This window comes from Erithacus rubecula, assembly GCF_903797595.1.
Source record: "Erithacus rubecula genome assembly, contig: SUPER_Z_unloc_5, whole genome shotgun sequence".
NCBI lineage: Eukaryota > Metazoa > Chordata > Aves > Passeriformes > Muscicapidae > Erithacus > Erithacus rubecula.
This window is the reverse complement of record NW_027635819.1, coordinates 858,380-879,551: the sequence shown is the minus strand read 5'-3', so window position 1 is coordinate 879,551 and position 21,172 is coordinate 858,380. Positions and strand designations below refer to the sequence as shown.

The window sequence follows — 21,172 nt, the reverse complement described above, 5'->3', positions numbered from 1 at the left end:
ATCAGTTTCAGAGAAATAAGGGCTACACATAAAGTCATTAAAATATGTTAGGCTTAGGTGACCAGAACAGTATACCTGGGGACACAGAGAATAAAGAAAAGCTATGATTTATTTAAGCCATAATGAATTCACTGGAAATGCAGGAAAAAAAACATATTTCAAGAAGGAAAACCAAGCAATTTCACTAATAAAAAAACCACTGAAGTTGAATAAAATTTGTGAATTCAAGTAACATTTGCTGGAAAGATGCTAATGGTTTTTATGTTACAGGATTACAAGATTTGTTATTCCATTCCAATTAAAAATGCAGTATAGTAATTTGAAGACATTTCTCTGCTTTTAAGATACCTATTTTTTGACTATTTAAAGAATGGAAGAAGTTAATGAAAAGAACAAACTATACTCTTTACTATAATAAAAAATAATCAACATATAAAAATAGAATTTCAACCACTGAAAAAATAGAGAAACACACTTGAGCTGATCATTTGTTTTCTTGTCAAAGTGCAGTGTATGCAAAAATGATCAGCATGAGTTTTCAGATACCCCTATCAATCAAATTAAGCAAATCTCATCAGGCACAGAAAAACAATCAAATGCTGCTCATTACTACCTTGCTATTACTTTTTCTGCTCCCATCTGCTCTTGTGCCAATATTAGTGAAACTAATCACTTTATCCTTACAGGCAACCTCTGAAGCAAAGATCATGAATATTACAAATATATTCTTACTCTTTATCTCAATTTCACCTGACTCCACATGATTATCCATGCTTTTCTGAAGCAAACTACCAGATGACTGTGACTTGCCTGAGTCAGAAACTGAACTCTCAGGTCCTGGATTTCAGCTAAACCACCAGATAGGAGTGATTTTTGCTGGGCTTTTCCCACAGATCACTCACATTGAAGATTCTCCATGACTACCAACACTTTTGAAATAAGACCTGAGCTCACACACAACTGTAGCACAGAAAAGCACAAGTACATAAACTACTGCAATAAGTCTGGAAGAGGAGGCCATGGAAAGGATAGGAATATAAGGAGCATAGCTAGTTCCATTAAAATGGGCAACACACCCCTCACTAAAAAAATTTAGTAAAGAAAGTATTATAAAGTACAAATCTCAGTATTTAACTTAAAACTGGATAAATGTCCCATTTAAGAAAGGATTACGTCCTTTCACAAGCACTAAGATGCTTTCAGCTTTCTTCAATCTTATATGGAAAACATTTTAAATCCCAAGATAGAGATTTTAGAAGACAGAAGGAGAAAAAGATATTTCACAACACTGCCACTACAGAAAAACTGGAAACAGATGGATCTTATATATTGGTTTGAAGTGACCACATTGATCATCAACTAGCTGCACAATTAACTGCCTGACTTAGAAGACCAGGATATCTTGACCCATCTATTTCATTTAGCAGACACACAAATGCTTCTGCTAGAGTTTAAAAAACGTCCTTAAAGTTTGACTTTCAGAGAAATGGAAGAATACATTATTGAAGCATTCATGTGGCACCTGTCTTGCCAGATTTTCCAGCCTCTTTTATTGAGTTGGGGCATGGGAATACAGTAACCCCAACAAGAATCCCTTTCTCTTCAGCACACTCTGTTTCAACAAACTTTGAAGTCTTTCTCAAAGACTCTTCTGAAACTGTATCATTAGATTTCCAGCCTGTGATGTAGCCATGCTTCACAGTTAGCTTATAAATGTTAACTAATGGACATGCTTTGAACAGATTCTCCTAACTCAAAGAAAAACCAGTAATTTAATAAGCAATGAGTAGAATTCTTCTCTAGGATTTCTTCAATTGTGCTAGCATATGCAATTAAAAAGACTAATTAAAATTACCAACGTGTTCCCTAAATTCAAGGCATAGAGTGACCCCTACTGGTCTGTTAGGGACCCCAGCAAAGACTCAAACTGACAAGAGCCATCACTCCAAGGACTGAACCTGAGCTAACTTACATGGACAACCCTCAGGCTGGGCATGGAGAACTTATCCAAGCTACAGAATTACTAATACAGTAACTCAGCAGAGGCACAAATCCTCCAGTGCTTGCTATGGCCTTTTAAACCTTAATTCCACTTGCTATTATAAGCACCAAAAATTATCAAGTAAATGGCTTGAAAAGAACGCTAAATATCAATAGCTGAAAACCATATTATTATGAAGAATTTTAATTAAAGAAAAAAAAAACAACTTAAAAACCACCCAATAGAAACAAACTTTAGTGTACTGGATGTTTCTAAATGAGAAAAGTGTATACTTTCTGTATATTCACAATTGAACATGAATGGGAATTACAAGCCCCCATGATTCATATTTTGCTTGTTACTCTTTTTATTTTGTACATAAAAAGCAAGTCACAAGAGCATTTAATTAATTGTCTCAATACTGCCTGCTTTAATGCCCAATTAATAAGTGAGGTAATCAATAGTGCTCTATAACACAACCAATTTATAACCTAATACATTATTTTATTATTTTAATGCTGTAGGTGAATCTATATAAGATCTTAGTACTAATATGAGTAGATTAGCAGGAAAGTAAAAGAAGGGCATGGCTGTTCATTTGAAGTGCTAATTGTTCTCTTGTATTTATAAATATATAAATTAAACTCACATACACATACTTGGATCAGAACCCAGCTAGAATCAAGAACAAGGAAACAGCAAAATTAAGCTAAACATCTTCATCTAGGACTAATTCCACCAACCTAGCAAGACAAAACAGTGCTGATTCCCTCTTCTGAGGAAAGCCTTTGCTTAGAAAGCTTAAGCAATTCTCTGCTTCAAAACTTCTGCTAATTAAAAAGGAATATTCTGTAATTACTGCAAGTTTCCACTGCATCTAAACTAAGTCAGTCCAATGTTGCTCCATGTGTGCTCATACAAGGAGCTTACAAAAAAGGCTGCTCAGGAGTAGCTGAGATAGCCTCCAGGTCCAGAGGAAAAAACCAGACGTCCAGTTGTTTCAGTGGCCACCAGCAGGCTGACTCTGCACCCTGGCTCTTACCTCTGACCACTAGTCAAGCTGTTGAAGCAAATAATTATAGCCACAAGTTATTTCTAAAATGCATTCAACCAGTTCTAAGTTAGTACACCAAATCCCTAGAGCCTTCAACAGGAGCTCAGCATTTAAGAGAGATTTTATTTTGGGAGTCATAGTTAAATATTTACAATGTTACACAAAGGAGAATAAAAAGAATAAAAAAGGAACCAACAGTGACATGCTATGAAACATTTAAGAAGCCTGTAACTCAGCTGTTTTTTCCCCAAACTATACAGTGAACTTTTCTATTGTTTTCACTGAAAGACTGAGTACTACAACATTCACTGTAAAGTATAAATTTAGACATTATTCTGTCAAAAGAAATACAACACAACCATTGAGATTGAAAGACAAGAACTCCAAAGTCACAGAATTCAAGAAATAATCCTGTTCATTTAATCAATCCCATTTGGCTTACCTCAAGTGATAATTAAAAACTTATTCCTCAAGATCTTTGCTTTATTCATTGAGCAAATGTTCTACCATTGTTGTAGTTGGTCTTGCTCATGCTTGATCCCAGGCCTTGCAAGTGCCCTCTAAACACAAAACTGAGCCAAGCTGAGCAGTGCAGTTCATTTGCTGAAGAGAAGGGATGTCATCCAGAGGGACTTTGACAGGCCTGACAAGTGAGTCCACACGAACATTATGAAATTCAACATGGTCAAGAGCAAACATAGATTTGGTTAACCCTCAGTATCAACACAGACTGGAGAATGAATGGGTTGAGAGCAGAGTGGCAGGAAAGGATTTGGGCTACTGGTGAATGAAAAGTTGTGCACGACCCAGCAGAGTGTGCTTACAGCCCAGAAAGCCAGCTGCATTGGCATCAAAAGCAGCATGGTCAGCAGGGAGGAAGAGGAGATTCTCCCTCTCTGCTCTGGCAAGATTCCACCCAAAGTGCTTGAATCCTCAGTGACATGGAAGACTTGAATCTGTTGGAGCAAGTCCAGAGAATGGACACAGAACTGACCAGAGAGCTGAAACATCCCTGTTGTGAAGAGTTGTAAAGGAAAACAGATTGTTCAGCCCAAGACAAGAAGGCTCCAGGGAAATTGTTTTGTGGCCTTTCAATATGTAATGGGGGCTCGCAAGGAAGATGGATACAGGCTAATTTTTACTGAGGTTTGTAGTGACAGGGCAAGTGGCAGCATTAAGTCATAATTTAAGAATGTAAATTTAGATTGGAAACAAGGAAGAATTTTTTATGATGAGGGTGGTTAGACACTAAAACAGGTGCTGTGATCTAATGAAAGGTGTCCCTGCCCATGGTAGAGAGTTGGATCAGATGATTTTTAAATCAAATTCTTCCAATCCAAACAATTTCCTGATTCTATGCAAGAACACATTTTACATTTTCAAGCTGTCTATACCAGAAAAGGGCCCCAAGTCTATTGGGAACCTCAACTCCCTCTCCTTGGTAGCAGAAAATAGTGCAATGCCAAAGCTATTGCCAAGCCAGCTTCAGTACCAAACATACCACTACAAGAGAAGGCTAACTGATTGAACTACAGCTTTCACCTCTTTTAGTTTCAAAACCCTGATTCCTGTACAGAAGTGCAAAATTATTGTTTGACTGCACGGGTACAAAACCAAATCTGGCTGACTTGGGGATTTCCCTCCTCAGCTCCTTTTCTGAGTATGCTTTCACGGCACCTTGTTTCACTGCTCTCCATCCAGCAGCTGAGTAGTCCATGCATGCACAGAGCTCTCGGGTTAAAAACACTCAGAAGGAGGTTAGTGGGTAAACAAGTGAAATCTGGCATCTCCAGTGCTTGCAGGATCCAGCGCTGGGGCCTCTGAAAGGCTGACAGTCAATATATGCCAGTCATAAGACAGCTTACCTGGCTACAAACTTGTATTCTCTGGAGAATGACAATTTAGTTCTCAATGCTTTTCTGCAAGTCTGCTCACAAATTGCATATTGAATCACGTTTTACTGTCTACAAACAAGAAATTAAAAATTTTTGTAATGTAGGACGTAAAAATGGGTTAACAACTGGGGACCTAGTACATGCCAACTCGTGTTGCCTGCTTATCATGTGCCCAGCATAACCTTACCCTGTTACCTTGAGAAGTATAGAAACAGCCTATTTGAGCCATGAGAAGTAAAAAAAAAAAATAAATAAAAAATCACTGTAATCATATGCCTTGTCAATGACCACGATTCTTGCATACTATGGATATTTAAATCACTTAGCATCAAACTCCCAGCTAATGACAAAGATAGCAGTGAAATATGAGAGGTTTCCATTTAGTGTTGAGAACTGTGGAACATCATCATACTGCTGTGCATCCAATATTTTCCACCAAGCCTTATGTTTCAAGGTACTATTTTTGCTGAAACTGCAGAAGATTTTTTTTTTATGATTTCCATGGTGTGAAGGGTAAAAAGCAACATCTAAACACGGGCAATAAATGCATTACATAAATCAAGAATGAAGCTGAACTATCTGAGTAGCTAAGAGTAGAAAGACAGAACTAAAATGGCAAGTGATGGAGCATTATTCTTTGGCATTGTTGTCTTTAACTTCTGGCAAAGCACACCATCACATCATGGAATGTATCATAGTAGTGCCCAACAGAAAGCACATGTGAAAATGCAAACAAGAATTCACTACTGAGAGTCATCACATCATGCCTCCTGCACTGGGGAAGAGACTAGGACTATATTACCAGTGAACATGCAAGAAAGATTGGGAAATGGAGATAATGCTGATGCTTGAGCAAAAACTGACAAAGCAGCAATTCTTCCCACAAAACTAAAAATATGTACATAATTCATTAATCAAACGCAAGACTAGGTGCTATCTACAGTAAGTTCTGCAGATAAGGTATATAATTTGGCAAAAAATTGTTCCCTAGAAATCCCTCTGAAATAATCTTTGAAAGTACAATTTTTCATCAGCTCCTGAAAACACTTTGGAGTAAACAGCACAAATTGCTTGCTCTTCTGTTATTTGTGTCATTTAGTAAACCTGAAGACCTTTCTACCTTGTACATCTATCTTGTAGTCTATCCTCATGCCCTTCAGATGAGACAGGATTGAGATGAAACATATCTGTGAGCAGAACTGGGACTAGAGACCCAAGCCTCTGACGGGAGTCCCAACCCTCCTGTCCCTGCACTGCTTTCTGCTTCACAAGTAAGTCACCAGTCCAGTCACCTCTTAAAATGCCACACATCTAGCAAGTTAAGCACTTAAAAATACTTTCATTTTGTGGCAAATACTATGCACAGGAAGAGGCATACTGACTGAAGTAAGAGTAGCACTGAATTTTTGCAGTTTTTTGACTAGTTTATAGAGGGACATGTCAGCCCTGATGTTCTGAACCTCCCTTCATTGCTGTGTACATTTACAGTTATGGAACCAGATATATGCAGTTCGATTCTGAAGCACTAAACACGTCACACACCAAATGCAAACGCTTTACTGAATATCAGCCAAGAGGAAAAAGCTGGAATTTTTACCTCCCAGGAACACCTGGGCAAATCAACAAATTATGTCTTTTGTCTTGCATGAAGAAACAGAGCTGGAGAAGCTCATAATTGTTGCAGCAGCCGTTCCATTATGAGATGCCTCTACATGTCCCAGGAAAAGATAAAGAACTACTCTGTGTGGACTCTTATTTAAGAGTTTTTGAAAGCCACTGAGTTTCTAAGAGATAAAAGATTAGGGAATAGATACCAACAAAAATTTTGAAATAATGCAAAAGATGAATGTGAAGGGGGGGCTCAAAAAAGGAGCTCTATGTTTCTTGGAATTACCTGGCTCTTCCTGCTGTCTCCAAGCAGGGCCAACGATACTTCTTACTCTTGGCAGAAACTTCCAAGCTTCATACAGACAAAGCTTCTATACCCTGAAGAGTGTTCTGGTGCTCTAGTATCTTTAGGATTCAGCACCATTTCACAATTACCCCTGTACTTCTGGTGGACAGGACAGAAAAGATCTGTTATTTAACAGCTTTTTGTTACTTGGGATTGTCACATGGTTCCTACTTTTGTTTCTGTTTTGTTTTCAATCTAAAGATCTCCTTTAGATCCAGAAAAGATCTAGAAAGCCATGTAACTTGCTGTATGTGCTCCTATGTTGCCTTCTTTTGTCTACACTTTTTCTCATACACTTGCATGTTTCTTAGCATGCAGTACCTAAAACAGGACACACTACTCCACTCTTAAAAGAGACTCCACATCATTGACCTTTTTGTTACACTCATCTTTTGAAACCCCAATAGGTATTTGCCTTGTGGTCTGGCCATCCTGTGATGCACGATAACCCCCAGATCCTTTCAGGAATAACAGTTGCCTAATCTTTTAGATGTTACTCCATGTAATTGACTATTTTTTGACAAATACAACACCTTAGCACCAGTTCCTATTGAGTCAGCACCCCATTTTCCCTTCTTAAATAAACTTTCTAACTTAACAAAATTATTTTAAATTCCATTCTTGCTCTCCAGCATGTTCACAGTCTGGTGTCGATAGCAAATTTAAATAAAGATGCTATCATTCCATCATCCACATCACTAAAACATCAAGTCATACTGGAATTCGAACAGACCCTTCAGCACTACAACCCAATAAACCCCTCCAGTGTTGATATATGTATGTTTCTGTGTATCTGCACCCATAAATATGTGTACACATACCCATCTAAGTTCAACCCCATGTGAATATAAGGATATTTTACTGACCACAGTACTTCGTTGGTTTTGATATTGGTGTAGAGGCAACTGATTTAGGTTGCTTGATGTACAAACAAAGCCTGTGATAACAGCATGCTCACTGGATTTAACTAACTTGTACTCTACACAACTACCTCTAGGTAGACATGTTTTACTGATGCACAAGTAGCAAAGCATAGTACACTGTAAAAATCTACGTTGTTTTAAAAAGTCATCCTACATAAAACTTCACCAAGAAATATAAGCAAAATATGCTTTCCAAAAGTTAACATCAAGTTTAAAAAGAAACATTACTTCTTCCTCCTTATGTGCAGTATTGAACAGTGAGTTCTGGTCATAACACAGAATTATTCTGAGGAATTGTATAAAACAACACTATTTTTATGAACAAATTTAAGAAAATATGTTCAGTAAAGGAAAGAAATGCAGGCTCATTATAAAAATTTGCTTAGCTATGCAAAGCTGCTAAGCAAATGTGAAAGCTGCTGCAGGAAAGGAAATAGCAGACTTACACAGACTTGCTAGCGGGGTGCTCAGAGTTACACTGCTGTCAAAAATTCCCCAGGTAAACATAAAAAGAAATAGTTTGTGGTGAAGCATTTTTATAAATTCCTCAGAGATACTTTAAATATTAATAAGAACATATTTTAAAACAGTTTTTTAAATATTAAGGCATGTGCATGTATACTGTGTTAATATAAAATTGAATAAAATCTGTTCTTTCCAGAAGACTCACTTCAAGGTGTGTTTTTGTTGTTGCTGTTGTTATTTTTGCTTTTGTTGGGTTTTTTTCTTTTATTTTTTGTTTTTTGGTTTTGGGGTTTTTTTTGTTAGTTTGTTTGGGTTTTCTGATTGGAGCTTTCTGTTGTTTTTGTTTTGTCTTGTCTTTTTGTTGTTGTCTCTCCAGAGAAATCCTTGTTAACTCAAACTAACATGTTCAAAATAACAGAATCCAATGATCTGGCAGTTTTTAAGAACCGATTACTGACATGGTTTTGAATGTTTCTTAGATGAAATCACTAACTAACACCTTCACATTAATCGATTGGTGTCAGCAGAATTCTGGAGAGCTATGCTGCAGGCTCCAACACCAAAGTAGTAATCAATTAAGGAAGTCAGCTGAAAAAAATGATGCAAAGATCAGAGTTGTCAATGGCAAAATAATCTCATCTCAGTTATGTCAAAGGAAGAGTAAAAAAATGCCACATATTTACTTCACAGTGTAACAAAACAATTACAAACGAAGATTTAGTAATGAAATCATTGTCAAATAAATACATCAATTAAAATCTATGAAGGAGCTCTTCAGGAATCTTCTAGGCTATATTTATGCGATTTTATAAAAGAGAACATGTTAGAATAAAGTGCACAAGACTTTTAATTTCTTTTTTTACAGTATTATATAACATACTTGCTAAAAAACCCAGGGATTTTATGTAGAAAGTATTAATACTTCAAACAAATTATAAAAAAGGTAAACACCAAAACAATATATAACCAATTTACTTCTTGGAAACGAATTAAAATCTTTACACATTTTATGCCCTTTTTAGATAGGGACAAAAAAAGCCACGGTTTTCCTGCTGTATCTCTCATCCATAAATAACTGCACAAATAACACTGCTTTGGTGAGCTGCTAATTTCTTGGACCTGCTGAGTTAGCAAGGATGTCCACAGTGGGGTGCTGAGAAGGACAGTGTTAAATACTATTCAAAATAGGGTTCTCATTTCTTCATACTCTTTGTTTGGCTATCACCATCATGAGGGCCTCCACCAAACTACATGCCATAGAAAGCTACCTGACACAATATCTGTATTGCATTCTTTACCTTCCAGAAGCAAACCATCAGAATCTATTAAAATTACTTTACGCCGATAGCACTAGAGACATGACAAATCACAGGCCAAGAGTCAGATACCAAAGAATGTGTCTCAGGGCGTTGGGGCCAGGCCCATTTGCAAGCAAATGATATTGTGTGGAGCTGGCATGCTCAGTGCATGACAAACTGATGCAATTTCAGCACTGTCGGAGAAGCTGGGTGAGATTTCTCTGATGCTGGCTATGGTTAGTGTACAGAATTGTGCAGAGTTCCCAGATTTGAATCACTTGGGGCCTGAAAGGGCTTCACTTGACAAGCCACAAATAATTACACTACACTCTTTCTATTGTACTCTATTACTTTGCCTCTTATCTCTAGGCTTTGAGCACTCATGAACAAGCAAGGTCGCTTCTATTTTGACCATGATGCAACAAAACATTGTTCTTTTGTGATATGATAAATAAAACACAGCCGTGCAGACTAAACATTTTTATCAGGTCCATTTTCCACTTTTATAAGCAGCAACTTTGGGAGCTTGTTACAAGAGTGGAGGTTGGAAATAACCATGCAGGCAAGTTCATGAGCTTTTCACTTAGGAGTGTGATATAGTTATCTCGTTATTGTAAAAACTCATTTGAGCAATAGGGCATTAAGTTCTTAGCCTGTAACAGATAACAGTTGTATCTGTGATTACTTTAAGAAGGTTTTTACCCCCTTTCAAATCAGCAATTTTTGACAATTTAGTAGCAAAAAATAGCTTTGAATGTGCAGTACATTACCATTTCTTTCCTAGACACAAAACGAACATTTTCTTTATTAGTTCACACAACATATTATTTAAATACTTAGTCAATTTGGAAAGTCTTGTGTTAGCGGTATTATCCTGACCATTCAAGAAGAGTAATGCTAACATCCACAATGGAGAAGAGAGAGAGGAAAGAGAGGAGAGAGAGGAACAAAAGCAAACAACAGTGACTTTCATGGTTTAAGTACCAAACTTCTAGTCACCTTTTCTTAGCTTACAGAACAATTTTTTTTAGAATAAATTTCCTACTTTCTCCCACTGGCTAGACAAAAAAAATCAGTTCCAATTTAGAGTTCTATACTGTGAACCAGATAGTACCACATTTTTTCACACTTAAAACTATGTTTAAAGGTTTTCTAAAGCTGCAATTAGATACAAACCAGGAAAGGAAAAAACCAAATATGAAGACTAAATGCACATAGAGAAATTTATTCTAACAAGAACCTTAAAACTGTTTCTAATCCCCATTATCACATTCTCCTTATTTTCCAGATAAAGTAGGTAGAAAAAAATAAAACATTAAAAGATGATTTTGCCACAAATGCTGAACTTTTTACAAAGTATATTTAACCTCTAATTTAGGTCAACATAAGGACTGGGTTATTTGAAAGGAGAAAATTACTTTCTGAAATAACACTCTCATCAAGCTGTCACTGAATTATTTTAAAAGACACATAAAAATATTCACTCTCTCTTCTCAAATAGCAATAGGAATTCATGGCAAAACTTGGATGTCCGATATTGAAACATTTCTGACAAGGGAAGACAAATCCAAAATGAGGAATACATTTTGATAGAGAGAACAAATATGAAAAGGAAATTTTAAATAAAAAACCCCTAACAAAACCCACAAAAAAAACCCCAAAAACCCAAACATTGAACACCAAACCAAACAACAAAAAAAATCCACCCCAAACTCAGCCATACTTCAGAATCTACTTGAGCTTTCTAGTTACCATGTCAGAGGCAATGGTGTGAGGATGCCATTCTTACCAACCACATAGCCCCATCCACATTCTGAGCACTCAACAAAAGGAAAGGCCTTTGGTGTTTGCCATTCAGCACCAAAAATAGAGGTTTTCACTAATTACTGACTTTTGTGCTCCCTCACTAGAACATAAATCCAGAAAGCAGGTCTTTGGCTTTCAATGAGACAATGAATCTCTAATTAGAAACCAGTTTTCAAATGTTCTCCATCTTGTTTGTAAGAATAAAACATTTTGAAGTTTTACAAGAAGTATGCCATTACACGAGATAATGTTTCTTAGAATTTTGAACAATTCAGAAAAATAATAGGCTAATATGTTTTCTGATTCTATAATGGCATAACTTTCACATCCAATGTTGATGCGCATTTTTTCCCGAATATCCATTTCTTCACATATTTAAAGTAAAGCTAAGACTTTTATTACATTCTTACCATTTACTAAATCATTAATTTATTATTAAACTGAAGGCATATTACCTTTTTTTTCCTCCACATCTTAAAAGAACAAGGAAGTCAGATAGCAATTACCTTCACAGATCAACTGCAAGTAAGACTCATGATCAGGGAATCCTATTCCTTGTAAGAACTTGATTACCCAACAAAAAGTAGAGAAGGGAATCTATGCACAAAGAAAGAGTCCTGTGCAAAACCAGAAGAAGAGGTAGTTAGCTGTATTTCTCAACACATATGGTCCTTTTTCATAAAAGTAGTGTACTGTAATCAATGCAGACTTGCTGCTGAACAATTCATTATTTCATTACTTAATCAAGACTTTGTTTATCCTTTTGTAAAAGATTATAAGGAAAGCTTTAGATTTCATTATTTTCCAATGTGAAGATACTGCTGCACTTGAATACCTCCTGCTCTGGTATAAAAAGGGGCTCCATTTATTAAAAATGAATCAATTACAGGAGAGACAAGAAATATAAAAAATAAAATAATGATCAGTAATTCTTACCTTCCCATTTTCAAGGTAGCCTAGTGGAACAGAAGACTTTCACAGAAGTTTTACACTGTTTTCACTCCATTAAAGAATTAAGTACTCGAATACTAAGAGTACTTTTTTGGATATGCAATGCCTTTCATAGCACGTCATCAAGAAACAACTATTATCAAGTGTATGCAGCCCCATTCAAGAGTGACTTTTCAAACTCTGTAGCATGTACATTATTCCACAACTGCCTCAGAGAGGCCCTGGTGATGTCACAAACATTGTGACATCTAAATAAATAATATACTAGATGCAGGCTGCAGTGGAGGTTTGGCTGTCACTTCTCATAAATGGCTTACCATAGTCAGTACCCTACACTGAGAGCAAATTCAACCAAAATAATCTTCTCACATTTCCTATTTATACACTCCTAGAACTGAAGTTTTTTTGAACGAGAGGTGGAGCTCTCACTGCACCAACAGAGGATGGAGAAGTAATATTCATTGTTTTGAACCTGGTGTGGACTTGGTGCTCCTTGCCCATGGTATGCTCTTTTGCCTCATCTTTTTTCAATGCTTGAAAGTATACATCGATTGTTGTGCCCCAAACACATTATTTAAAAAAAAAAAAAAAAACCCAACCAAACAAACCTACCTTACAACACTTACTGGTTTACGAAATGTGAATTTTATAGCACAATATATAGGTTGAATTATTAATTTAAAAATGACTGCTCAGAGGAAGAAGGTATTCATGCTGTAGTTTCAAGACTTATCACCATGACATCTCATAATAAGTGTATTAACAGGCTACATAAACTTCTCCTTTCATTTTCTATTAAAAATATAATGCCACTTTCAAAAGAAATGGCAACACTGTCTTTAAAATCCCCTCACAGACTGCTCTCCAAAATGCTATTTTAGGCTTCCCCAAACCACAAAAATTTCAGACTTGCAGAAAACTGAAAATGAAAAGTTGATACAAGTCCTCACATAATTCCTGTAAATGCAAAAAAAAAAAAAAAAAAAAGCTACTGATAGCAAAAGTATTCAGAATATGGTGGCTTGAAAGCCTCCATTAGCACATTTCCATGGTCCACACCTAAACCAAGTATTTCCACTGTACCCAAATGCAGCACTGAAGTTATCCCACCAAGCACTTTGCACTGAAGCACCTCTTAGGTATCATACAGTGAAATTCAAAGATAACTTAATAAATGCCATACCAATGGTAATTATCAATTAAACCTGGAATTAATTACATCAGTGCTAGATGGTGCTAAAAAATTCAAAGACCAATCAGAATCACACTACAGTAAGAAAAACGGAGAAATCTATTTCATCTTCCCTCATGTTGCACTTTAAAGCCTGGTGTACTCTCACTCCTGGATAGTGAAAAATGTACTAATGTACTATGAAGAATGTACTGATACATTTAACACTATCTTTGTGGACAAGATTATCATTACTTGATGCTATCTGGAAACATCACCAGGAGCAGTTAAGCACGAATTCTCTCATGAAATAATTTCACTGGTAGCATTACATTACTAACAAAATTTTGTCACTAAAACTTCTTAGAGATACACTGGAATTCAAACACACCATTATTGTGATCCATGTCTGAATGTCCTGCTACCGCCAATCTTTCTGAAAATGCAAATTCCTCATTAAAACTGCAAACCAGTAGATATTGTGAGACAGATAATTGATGCTTTGCAGTTGTAGCATACTGACAGATTGTGTCAACTTTTGCTCTTTCAGATGGGAAATTGATAGAGGGAATCATGCAGCTGCTTCTCTACTTAGCTGTTGACCCTCCCATCACAAATAAAGCAGAAGGTATTTCCTGCGCAGAAAAATCTTACATGGCCCTTTCCAACAAAATTCCATGATTGAATCTATGTGAATCAGGGGAACCACAGCAACTGGAGATCACTGGAGCTACAAGTCTCCATCTGTTTGCTCTACAGCTCTATCTGTTCTCTGTGTACAAATTCAGCCAGTTTTCACCTTGGTTTTACCTGTTCCTAGTTTCTGCCTTGGCTGCCATTGCATGCACTGCAAAATTCTTTGTCTTCAAGTTCCCATTGCATACTAAGTGGTTAGTTTCATATCACTGACAAAGTCTGTCAAACAGGAAAACTGATTGAAGGAAAGAAATTTAATCATCACTGCTGACAAATGCACAAGTTACTCACTCAAAAAAAAAAAAAAAAAAAAAAAAGAAAGTATCTGTCTCAAATTACCAATTCTTTTTTTCCGCCTAACACATGCACTTTCACTGGAACATCAAACCCACCAAAACCAATGATCAAAATAGCATTTTTCTGGCATTACAGAATCACTGACATCTCTCAAATTATCTTCACCATTCCTGCAGAAGAGAAATGCATCTGTAAAGACCTATGCTGTTTCCCTTTTAGAGAAACCAGGACACTTAAAAACCTTCTATGAAGACACTAAAGACTGTAAAAAAACTCTAATTAGAACTAACAGATCACATACTTCTGTTTAACTTCCTTGAACTTGGTGTGTCACTGATTTCAACAGTACTTGTGACACAAGGTTAATACATGGTGAGCTTACAAAAGCCCGACTGGTAAGCAAGTAGTCTTCACACAGGCAGATTTCATACTCAAAGCACTCAAAATCTGTTCGATTTTTAAAAACTACCAAGTTTACACAGTCTAGAAAAGTGACTGTGAAAGGGCTAGAACCGTAATACTTTGAAACCTTTTAATGCAAACTCATAATTATTCCCTCCATACTTTGTAACTAAAAAATTTATTACTTCTTTATAGCTTGATATTATGGCTTATTCTAGGTTTTCATGGAAGAACAACTAAAAATTTCCCATTTTGACTCTATATACATTTATTTTAACAGTAAAGAATGCTAAAATGCATAAAGTATACCAAACTTTAGATCCTTGTGGTTTGATACTTCCATAGAAAGAAGTACAGCCTTGTAATTAAACTGCTGCTTCTATGGAGGTAAAGCCAATGGATTTTCAAAAAACCCACATTAGTTTTTGATGTTACATGTCAGATCTTGCTTCTACATTTGCAACTCCAAGAGCAATTTGGAAAGTAGCATTGGAAGTGTTAATTAAAAATGCAGTAAGCATTTGTGTCAGTCAAGTATGCCCTCTGCTCTACAGCACATTTAAATGTATGTCACCTTGACCTGCAATATACCACTGTAAAAATTTTTTGGTCAATATAAATCAAATGTACACTAATTTATTCAGTAAGTTTCCTGGGATCTGAATCAACATTAGAAATCTAACTAGTATTTATTATTCTGTTATTGACAAAGGGAGCATATTTAAATGACAACAAGAACACGTGGGTGTCATTTCGAAGTTGAATTGTTCTCTAGGGACATCCTTAGTAAGCGCCTACATTTAAAGGTCATTCACTGCCAAATTATGAACAACTGTTGCATTTATTAGCACAGGCTCAATAGTTTAGAAGCTAGTGTCATCAATTTAAACTGACAATGAAATTTAATTGTCCACCAAGAAAACTGACACTTTCCATATTCTGTGTTTCATCATTTTATGTATACTCCGAACAGAACTGGAACAAGTGCCAAGTTTACTCTGTGGGTTTTTTTCGGTTTTTTTGTGTGGTGATGAAGAAAAAGACTTTCAAGATTTTCTATCAGACGAATAGTGCTTTAGAAAAGCTGAGCTCCTGAAACAAACACTTTTGAAAGAACTGTGTTTCCCATTTACTGACAGAACCCAATCTCAAGCACTGCACAACAAGATTTTTCACTAATTTTTCTTTCTAATCTTTTATGTCCCTAATATTTCATATCTCTGGTCAAGATCCCCTTTTCTATTTCTTAATTGCACTGTAATTTTCCCTCTGAAAACTACTTTCTACGGCAAGTAATTTCCACCCTCTCTGAAGAACTGATAGATCTCTGACCATTCTGCTTTCCAAGTGCTGGCTAGCCACACCAGGGAAAAAAAGAAAATAATCTGAAACAACAGGCTTAAGCTGAAAACAAACCAGTAAGTTGGTAATGAATTCCCATAAAGAAAAGGATGAACATCCCTTCTATGTCTTCTCTTTCCAGGAAGTAACACACAGTAGCAGCCTGCATCCAGAACTGGATTCTGTTCTGCTAAAGATAAGGAACCACAAATGCAGGGATGTCAGAAAGCATGTTATGGTTGCAATGCAGAGCCACCAGAGAGGAGCAGCTCTCTCTTCAGTCTCTCATTTCATCCAGGTCACCACCTTCACTGTTTCTAGCAGAGGCACAAGGACAGCCATCACCACTCTTCCAAAAAAACCACCCTTGACAGCTGCTTGTCTGCAATGGCAGAAGGCACCCTCTGTAACCCACAGGCATGTGACTGGGCTGGTGGGCAGTCAGCATGTCAGCAATCTTCTATCTGCTTCCATCATCCTTTTCTGCTCTTAGTTGCATAATCTCTGACAGTTCCTTTTTCCAGCCACTCCAGTCCAACAAAACACTTTAATTTTCAACAAGTTAGTACATATGGGAAAGACAACAGTAAAATGATCAACTGTGTAAAGTGGTACTTCTGTTATAATGGAATTGCATAACAGTCTGAGTAAGAAGGGACTTTTAAAGGTCATCTAATCCACTCCTTCTGCAGTGAGCAGGGACATCTTCATCTAGGTCAAGTTCCTGAGAGCCCCATCCAAACTGGCTTTGAATGTTTCCAGGGATGGGCCAACTGAAACCTCTCTGGGCAACCTGTGCAGGGTTTCACAATCCCCACTGCAAAAACTGTGTTCCTTATGTCTCTGAATCTACCCTCTTTTGGTTTAAAAGCACTCTCCTTGTTCTACTGACAAGATCTACTAAAAAGCCAGTCTCCATCTTTCTTAAAAGCCCTGTTTATTGCAAAAATGGAGCACTGGAGTCCTCTCTTCTTCAGGTAGGACTACCGAAATCTCTTAGGCTTTCCTCACTGAAGAGAAAAGCAGAGGTGCTCCATGCCTCTGGTCCATTTTATGTGGCCTTTCTCTGGCCTGATTCTAACAATCCTCTTTCTTGTGTTAGGGATCCCAGAGCTGGATGTGGCAGACCCCTTCCAGGTGGGGTTTCACCAAAGCAGAGCAGAGGGGCAGAATCCCCTCCCTCCCCTGCCCACGCTGCTCTGGATGCAGCCCAGGACACGTTTGGCTTTCTGAGCTGTGAGTGCTCATGGCTGGGTCATGTCCAGCCTCTCACCCACCAGCACCCCCAGTCCTTCAGCAGGGCTGCTCTCAATGCCTTCATCCCCCAGCCTGGGCTGATGGCAGGGGCTGTCCCAGCACAGGGGAGCACCTTGCACCTGGCCTTGCTGAATCTCATTAACGTCCCACAGACACACTTCTGGAGATTATCCAGGTCCCTCTGGATGGCATCCTGTCTTCAGGAGTGTCACTGCACCACTCAGCTTGGTGTCATCTGCAGATCTGCTGGGGGTGCACTCTACCCCTTTGTCTATGTCATTAGTGAAGATATTAAATAACACTGATCTCAGTACAGACCCCTGAGGGCACCACTTGCCACTGATGTCCACTGGGACTCTGAGCCATTGACCACCACCCTCTGGATGTGACCATCCAACAAATCCTTGTGCATCTGACAGCTGATCTGCAGAATCCAGATCTCTCCAGTTTAGACAGAAGGATGTTGGGGGACCATGTCAAAGGCCTTATGGAAGTCCAGATAAAATACTTCTGTACCCTTCCTCATGCACTGATGTAGCCACTCCATCAGAGAAGGCCACCAGGCTGTCAGGCAGGACTCACCCTTGGTAAGCCATGCTGGCTGCCTCAAATCTCCCTGTCCTCCATGTGCCTTGGCAGAGCTTCTAGGAGGATCTGTCTCATGATCCCATTTGTGTAATATGCATATCTTAGAAATCACTCTGTCATTTCACTCTGCCCAGTTAGGATGTGGTGGGATCAGTCCGTGCTATTGTAATTACACTCAATCACATTCAGGCAAAATGTTTTAAAGCCAAGTCCCCAAAATGACACAGGTATCTTGTAGGGATTTACTTACATTTAACTTCATCCAAGAGACAAAAATATGAATGCTATCACAGCCCCACATTAATAAAATGAAAGTGGTTTAACTTTTGCAAGGCCTGCAAACATTTGCTAGTAGTGAGGACCAAATAATATACAGCATTAAGCATAAGGAATATGAACTTGCTTCATGGAACTATGCCTACACGGATTAATCTTCCACAAGTTCTTCTAGGATTCAATTCTTTTTAACTAATAAATGAATATATTTAATAAAAGAAGCAAGCTTTGAATATCTACTTTCAGACAGATATCTTGGGTTTTGAGCCATCTGCCCCCACCCAGGACCAAGTGAATGTGTTACTGTCCAACAGTTTTGTGGGATGAAAAAACTACTGGGAACAAAAAAGGACCTCTAAAACTTGTGCAGACTAATCTGCTTGTTCAAGGAGGGTCATCTATACAGCTGGCTCTCCAGGAGAGTGTCCAGGCAGGTTTTGAGAACCTGCAAGGATGGAGACTTCACAGTCCTCTGGGCAACCCATGCCAGTCCTCATGATAACAAACCAGTTTTGTCTTATGTTTAAGAGTGTTCTCTGTGCTCTGATGCTTGCCCGGCACCGGGGACCAACACAGAGTCCGGCGTTCCCATTTTGTCCATTCAGATCATCAGTACACATGGCAGAGACGCCCCTGCTCCTTGTATTCTCCAAGATGAGCAGCCTTTCCACAGGCAGGAGATACTCCAGCCCCTTCACCGTGCCTGGCCCTGCACGGGCCCTGGACCCGCAGGGCCGAGTGGCGGGGGAGCAGCTGCCCCTCCTGCCTGGCCGGCCGCAGCCGCTGCCGCCCTCACACCAGCGCTGCGGGAGGCAGCGGCGGCCGGCGGGCCGGGACCGTCCCTGCCGCGCCGGGCAGGGCACGGCTGGGCGTGGAGAGGCCGGGCTGGACAATGGGGCTGTACACCAGGGCTGGGATGCACGGAGCAGGGCTGGGATGGCTCCACAGGGCAGAGTTAGTCAGGGCAATGCTGAACAGGGCAGGGCGCGGCAAGAGCAGGGCAGGGATGGGGAGAATGGGGCAAGGCAGGACAGAGCTGGACAGAGCTGGACAGAGCTGGAGGGGCAAGGACGGGCTGCGCTGGTCCGGGCGAGGCCGCGCCGGGCAGGTCGGGGCTGGCCTGGGCAGCAAGGGCAGGACGGACCCGGCACGCTGATGCCTGCCCGGAGCTTCAGCGCAGCCCCCGCTGGCCGCCGGCACATGGTGACCCCGAGACGCGGGCGTGCTCCGCCCCGGCGCACCTCACCGTGTATCCCCGCTCCAGCTCGCTCTCCTCGTATCGGAAGGACGGGATGAACACCTCCATGCCGGCTGCCCTCACCGCAGCGGCGCCGCCGCCATCTGCGCGCCCCTCACGTGACCCGCCGTCACGTGCCAGGGGCGGCGCGGGAGCCGCGCTCGGCCCCGCCCCCCGCGCGCGGCCGGCGTGAGGCGGGAGAAGCTTCCCCTGGAAAAACGTGGATTAAAACAAACGGTGCTCGACAGCGTCGGCTTCTGGTTCAGCCGGAGCTGCACCACTACTGCGGAGCACACAAAAAACGGACGGGAAAAAATAATTTTCCGAGAGATTAATTTATCCAGTTCTGAATTCACCGCAGCTCAAACCTGAATGGCAGAATCCTTAGGTTGGAAGAGACGTCTGGAGATCATCCAGACCAACCCCATGGCAGGGCAGGGTCACCTGGAGCAGGTGACACAGGAATGGATCCAGGTGGGTTTGGAGAGAGGAAGACTCCCGGCCCCCGGACAGCCTGTTCCATTGCTCCACCACTCCCAGGGTGAAGTTCTTCCTCAGGCCGAGGTGGAATTTCCTGTGTTCTATTTTACAGCCATTACTCCGCACACTATTGCTAGGCACTACTGAAAATAAATTGACACGATCTGTCTTTGAGATATTTATATGCGTTGATCAGATCTTCTCAGTCTTCTCCAGGCTGCACTCCTAAATTCTCTCCTCATAAGAGAGATGCTCCAGATCCCTCATCTTTTTGGCCTCCACCAGACTCTCCTCAGTAGCACCTTGTCTTTCCTGTAGACTAGAATTGAACACAACACTCCAGATGTGGTGGTGTCACCTGCGCTCCCTCGCCCTGCTGCTCCCCGGACACCAGGGGCCCTGCTGGCCACAAGGGCTCTGCCAGCTTGGGGTCAACTTGTGATCCAAGAAGATTCCCAGCTCCTTCTCCACAGAGCTGCTCTCCAGCAGGTCAGCCCCAGCCTGTGCTGGTACTTGGGGTTACTCCTCCTCAGATGCAGGATTCCTACATTTGCCCTCACTGCACCTCACACAATTTCTTACCACTCAACTCTGCAGCCTACCAAGCCCACTAAATGGCAGCACAGCCTTCTGCTATGACTAGGTCAGTCAACCAACGATTGCAGCACCTTTAGTAGTGTCTGCTGTGAACAGACATGAAATCAAGAGGGTGGAAATAAAAAGCAGTGCCCAGGAAAGTTGCCTATGTGTGTTTCCAAGAAGGTATCTCTTAACTTTGTTATGTAGTAAACTGTACTATATCAGAGAAGTGTAGATGATTTCTCACCACTGGAGAAATTAAATAAGATTCCAAAATAAGCAGCTGTTTTTGACTTAAAGAGTAATGGAGACAGAAACAGAAGCTGTAATACCAAGTGCCTTTAGGAGGCTGGGCTGTTAGTACAGGCAAATGCTTTGACTCCACATAGATTTGCTTACTCGAAGATTCAAATCATTTGGAAGCATTGCAAAATGTCAACAAACTCCCACTGTATTAGATGGTCATATCTTTAAACTCACCTTGTGAGTCTGGAGAGTCTCAGGCACTACCTGAGACATCC

The 21,172-nt window shown here is 39.7% G+C and overlaps 1 protein-coding gene across 3 annotated transcripts in view; it reads right to left on the bottom strand.

The window, feature by feature from the left end:
• The window catches only part of SNX24 (sorting nexin 24), a 121,288-nt gene extending 101,555 nt beyond the window's left edge, over positions 1-19,733 (bottom strand). For 2 of the 3 annotated variants that reach the window (XM_079331607.1, XM_079331606.1), the window contains exon 1: positions 19,602-19,727. In XM_079331607.1, coding sequence (XP_079187733.1) covers positions 19,602-19,661 — 60 coding nt within the window. In that variant the 5' untranslated portion in view covers positions 19,662-19,727. Of the gene's footprint in view, positions 1-19,596 lie in introns of all 3 variants that reach the window. The other variant, XM_079331608.1, reaches the window with a different exon arrangement.
• Positions 19,734-21,172: the final 1,439 nt, after the last annotated feature.